We start from the raw sequence: 5,777 nt of genomic DNA on the forward strand, positions 1-5,777 counted from the left end.
TCAAAGTCTCTGCAACATGATTTTGTGTAATATTTCTTCAACATTATCAGTGAGATGTCATCAAATATTCTTTGTTTATTTAATTATTTTCCCTCCGAATTTTGAGTTTGACATAGATATATCTTAGCTGGTTAAGATGACATGCATTGTAGTTTAGAGTTATATTCTCAAGTTCGGGTAACAGTTATCAAGTGAAAGAGATATAAATCGGGGAACTGAAATGAATTTTATAATATTTATTATTTTCTTTATGAATTTTTTGGTCTGTATTAAACGTTAAAAAGAATTAAGAGTTTACTTTACATTAATCTCTCTCTTAAAAAGCGATCTGGACATGAAATGCATGAATTTCTGTAACTTTTAGTTATTTCGATTACTTTTGTTGTACTGGTAAAGTGGCAAAGTGGCTTTAGAGTTACGCTATCATGAGCTCATGGATTTGTCATGAGCTCTCTTTTCTCCCTCCCTCCTTTTTAACCATCCCACTGTCCGTCCAAGTGGCAAAAACTCATTCGTTTATCGAATTTATTAAGGCTTTGCTAATCATAGACTTAAAAAAATATATATATATTTTCATTTCATCTGTCGACACGGACCGTTTAATTTAGGTGACTTTTTTTATACAGAAGGTAGGAGCCAACATGGTCCCTAAAATGGTTTATTTTAATGGATAAGATCATTCATCATTTCCCATGTTAGATTGACCTAACCTGGTGTAAGCCAATAGGGAGGCCGGCAAAAGCGACCGAGTATCATCTTTTTTCATTTGATTTTGTAAATTTTGAAATGATATTCTCATAGTCATGCACCGAAGTGTGATGAAGACCCTCGGATAAGACTCTTGAACCTGTTCCTCATCTCTCTCTCTCTCTCTCAGCCAGCTTGAAAAAGATGGTATAATAATTAAAAAAATGCATAACTTTATATGTATGAGCTCGTGTCTCCTGCGGAGTTGGTATTGTAATGATCTCAGGCTCACCAACTTCGATACAGATAACTTGACTTTTGGCTGGCTTGCTGTCAGTTTCCTCAGAAACCAGCTTGTGATTCTTGCCAACTTCGCAAATCACGTGCCATCCATTACCGTCGGCAAGGCGGCGACCCCACCCTCTTCCCTCACACATTTCAATTTGCATCAGCTTGGTCACCGTTCATACTATATTTCTCCCAGCATCACATGCCTGCCCCTTCCTTCCTCCCTCCCTCCCTCCTAAACTGGGGTTGATCTAATTTTTCAGAAAAGAGTCAACTTTTTTTTTTTTATTATATTTAGCGTCGACAGATTTTTCCGATTAGTGTTCATTTTTCGTACAAATAAACAACAATACACCAACATGCCTAATCTTACCTTTTTCTATCCAACTCTGTTTTTACCATTCCCATCTGGATACCATAGCTTTTAAGGTTATTTCGCTGTTTAGTGCAGGCACTGCAGGTGCAAGGAGAACTTAGCATTGGATTCAGGTTCTTAAAATCTTTCTCGAGGATAGATTCCATCATATGATGGGGAACACACAGTTCCAGCCTCACCGGCCAACCCACCACCACCGGTTAATGTCAACGTTTCAAATAATTGTTCTTCATTACAAGCGTCCCATACACAACTTTTCATGGATCCCACCATGAATTGGGTCTCCACTAGAAAGATCAAAAAGAGGGAGAATAATTTCTTTCAGACAAAAGCAAACTTCTAGAGAAACTCCAAGCATCCAAAAAGCAACGCGTGATTTGACTCCACTGTCAATCCTTTGTTCACACAAAAATCTCTGCATGTAAAAGACTCCTTTGTCGTTTGAATGAAATCACAAATGGGAAGTTTAGATAATGAGCAAAGATGTTCATTTTGTCTGATAAATTATCAGACAAGCGAGACATGGTGAGGATGATCCTCTCACGGCTGTGGGTCCAGTCTCACCCAGGGAAGAAAATAGCATAACTTTAACAGTTAAAGATTGATACCTTACTCAAAGTTCAATAGTTCGAAAAAAATATAGCATCTCTCAAAATCACAAATTTATTATATCGACGAGAGAAAGTAAAAGCCATTTGCCAGAAAGTTCAATAACAATGAGCATAACTTACAGAGTTAGCATGTAGAAAGGAATCACCCAGAAGAAAAAGCAAAAGCTGAAAGTAAAAAGTTATGAGAATCGGATTAATTGAAAAAAATGCAAAAATTACAATGCACCCTGAGATCTATCAGAAGACCATGGCAAACCCACGGTAACAGAAGATGTACCACCCATATGGTTTTCTGAGGAATTTGTGAATTTACTTTTCCTAGACCATTGCCAGATCTTGGAAACAGAAAAGCTTTCACCTTTACTTCCAATGTTAATCTTCTTCCCCTCACCGTCCCCATCAATTGTGGAATTCCCGTGTTGGCCGCCTCTCCCTTTCACAATCCTCATACTAGCACCCACTCTGTTGGGGCAAAGGGCAACTTGCAGCTCTGAATCGGCAACCACATATTGATATGATCCCATAGAATAACATCTTCTTGCGTCCAAACTGCTGCTACTTGTCTCTCCCACTCTTCTCTCAACTCCTCCTCCTCCTCCCCCTAACCCTCCTCCATCATTCGAGCTTCTAAATTTGCCAAGTCTTACAGAAAATACCCTCTTTTCACTCATAATCTCATTCTCTGCAGGCTTTTGCCCAGAAAGAGCCCCACTTCCCCCATTAATCGAAATTCCATCTTCTTCCCTCCGATCTTCAAAATAAAAAACTGGGTTTTCAATTGTAAGCCCAGGTGTGTAAAGGTTCCCTCTACAAAGAGGGCAAGTTGAATTAGATAGTAGCCATGTGTCTATACAATCAATGTGAAAAGCATGACTACACATGGGAAGCAACCTCAACTTATCCTGTTCTGAAAATTCACAGAGGCAAACAGCACAATCAAATGGCTCTTTCAGACCCATTATCTCTTTGTAAAGGAAGACAGGGAGGGCATCAATGAAAGCTTGATCTAGGCCAGAATCATGAAGATGAAAGAGTTGTTGCAACTGTCTCTGGAAAGTATCGGACTCAGACATATCTGGGTATCCATTGGATTCGGTAATTGATGATGAAGATCTATGCTTCACGAGAAATCTAATAAGCAAGTGAAGGAGACCAGATATGAAAAAGATGACAGCTAGAATAATTATGATAAATAGTATTGCTGGGCTTATTTTACCTCCGGATTGTTTCTGGTAACCACTATCATTTGGCAATGGAGGAGGAGGAGAAGAAGAAGGGGACGAAGAGCGAGAAGAAGATAACGGATGATTGAGAGGGGGGCTGGTGAGAAAACCATATCTCAGCCTGTCTTTAGATTCAACCCAAGACATCTTACTATACAGGCATACTAAACACCACCGCTTTCCTCAACTATCTTGGATCAAATGCGCAGTTACCTATATGAAACCTCAAGACACGGTTTTCCTTGCTTCCTCTGAGATTAAAGCCAGCTCATGTGATGCAGTAAACAAGCAACAGTCACATTATTTCTTGCACTAGCAAGAAACCCAGTATAGTTTAATCACTAAGTCACTAATGGGAACAAAAAACCTACGTTTTGACTCAGATTTGAAAGCAAACTGATACTTCGGAAGGAAATATTTACTTGTACCTAACGCACCACCTCCTATCTTCCGCATTGACATTAAGCCAGAGATATTGGCGTGTAGGAATATTGAAAGGGAACACACTTTAGAGATGTAAAGGTTGCAGTTTACCTACCTGACTCGGCTCCGAGAAAATCTTCCATTAATGAAGCAATTTTTCATGGTCCTCGATGAGTCTTTGTCTTGGACACTGTTTTTTCTTTTGGCAGTGAATAAAGAGAAAGGAAAAGAAAAAAGAAAAGCCCCTGAACAGAAAATTGGCACGCCTCGAGTACTAGGGGCTTTGATCTCTTTTATAATGGAAGCAAGGAAGTGAGCTTTAGAGGAAATGAGAAGAATGGTAGTAGCTTCCAAAAAGCAACAAGGTGTAGAGCATCGAACGGGAACACCAGAGGCAAGTTTGTGATGTAGAACGGTAAGGTCATTGACCTGTACGCGTGACACGACGACGCCACTTTTCACTGGCGGATTGGACGTGACGTGTGCACACATTTCTTGGCTTACAAATGTGACCAGTTAGACCAAAATAATAGTAGCTTAGGAAGAAGAAGATCATAATAATAATAATTATTACAAAAAAAACGTGATCTCAAAGTATAGAACATTTTTATTGGGCAATTGCCAATCTTTATTGATGAAGGAACATTGTAGAATTTGCTTTAAAGGATGAATCCGAAGAGTTCTTTTAGAGGAAATGCATCTGATTAATTCATGTGTTTCTATATTTGTAATTTTTATGGCTTTCCATTAGAGGTTTTTTGGGTTTTGTTGAAAATTGGTTTCCATAAGGATAGGGAATGTTATTTGACAATTTTCGTAATTTCCTTTGTTAACATAGATCGAGGACCTACAAAGACAACCAACGTTTTACTTTCATGAATTGTTTTATTTTCAAAGCAACATATATATTTTAAAAGTAAATTTATAAATTAATTTGACTCAATATGAGATATCAAATTTACTTTACAATAAAAATTTTTAATATAATATATCATATCAATTTATAAATTTAATTTGTAAGAATTTTTTTTTTTTTTAAATTTAAATCAAGCATTTATAGTAAGCTAATTTTATGCTGAATGAATCTTTAGGAAGGAAAATGCTAATATGACACCTAAACGTGATCACTTATATATATATATATTTTATTTTTTCTTAATAATTAAGAAAGTGATTCCTAGTGAAATGTTATATTTTTTTTTATTGGTTAAGAATGCTTAAAAGAAAAAAAAACTATTTGCATTAATGTGTATATTTGAAATGCACATTTGATATGCAACCTAGCATTAATCCTTTAGGAATGGGCCCAGCATGAGGTATTGAGTTTTGCGTCAGCACTGTTTGGTTCGAAGGTTTGTCTAATTAGCTAAGGATCGATTCCATCTGCTTGTTTGTGGGGAGACAAAATTCTTGACTTGGATGAAGGGGTTTAGAATTTGGATATCCGAAGGAGTACTGGTATGGGTTTGAAGGTACATTCATATAGGGTTGGATTCTCCAACTGCAAAAACATTTTCTTTTGTGGATGGAATAGCAAACTCCTTCCCCCCCCCCCCCCCCCCCAAAAATAGCAAACTCCTTCCCCCGCCCCCCCCCCCCCCAAAAAATAAAGCATGTTTTAGGATTAAAAACATCAATATTAACACCCTGATCTCTAAAATTTGCATGGTCGAGTATCTTGATAGTCTCTCCGTCTACTCTCTTTTGATTGGGAATCCTCACATTCTTTGCTCATACGTGAGAAAGATTAAGTGCATGTTTGAAATTATGGTGAGAAATATAGTTTATAACTGTAGGATGTATAACTTATAGTTTAAGTAATAATAAGTTATATTATTAAAAAGTTATTTACTGTTTGATAATCTTATGTTTAAAACACTTTAAAATGTTATATTTTTTTGGAAACAAATAAAAAAAAAGTAATTTTTGATGCAGAAATGATGATCATTTGATTTTTCAAAAATGATGATCATATATTTAAAAGTTTAAAAATTGTAATTATCTGAAAATTGTATAGGTATTTTCGCCATTTGATAGAATTTTTAAAATCTAAACTACATTCCAGATTATTCAGAAAACCTCAAACGTACTTTTTAACTTATTTGAGATTAAAAAGTACTTTAATATATAATACCTAAACAACTTAATTTTTTTTAATAAAGAATTTTT

General features: G+C 36.3%; 1 protein-coding gene across 3 annotated transcripts; it reads right to left on the bottom strand.

The window, feature by feature from the left end:
* Window positions 1-1,998: 1,998 nt before the first annotated feature.
* Window positions 1,999-4,012, bottom strand: LOC122311482 (RING-H2 finger protein ATL47). 3 transcript variants are annotated; one of them, XM_043126052.1, is made up of 2 exons: window positions 3,724-4,012; window positions 1,999-3,075 (listed from the first exon to the last, which is right to left on the bottom strand). In XM_043126052.1, the coding sequence occupies exons 1-2, from the start codon at window positions 3,768-3,770 to the stop codon at window positions 2,178-2,180; spliced, it is 945 nt and encodes a 314-aa protein (XP_042981986.1). In that variant the 5' UTR covers window positions 3,771-4,012; the 3' UTR covers window positions 1,999-2,177. The 3 variants fall into 3 exon arrangements, with proteins under 3 accessions (XP_042981986.1, XP_042981985.1, XP_042981987.1); XM_043126051.1 differs by having other exon boundaries at window positions 1,999-3,093; XM_043126053.1 differs by having other exon boundaries at window positions 1,999-4,008.
* Window positions 4,013-5,777: the final 1,765 nt, after the last annotated feature.

The sequence above is a fragment of the Carya illinoinensis genome, chromosome 5 (assembly GCF_018687715.1).
Source record: "Carya illinoinensis cultivar Pawnee chromosome 5, C.illinoinensisPawnee_v1, whole genome shotgun sequence".
In the NCBI taxonomy this organism is placed as follows: Eukaryota; Viridiplantae; Streptophyta; class Magnoliopsida; order Fagales; family Juglandaceae; genus Carya; species Carya illinoinensis.

Coding starts and splice junctions, on each gene's coding strand:
- LOC122311482 (XM_043126053.1), bottom strand. CDS start 3,332: ATGTCTTGGGTTGAATCTAAAGACAGGCTGAGATATGGTTTTCTCACC.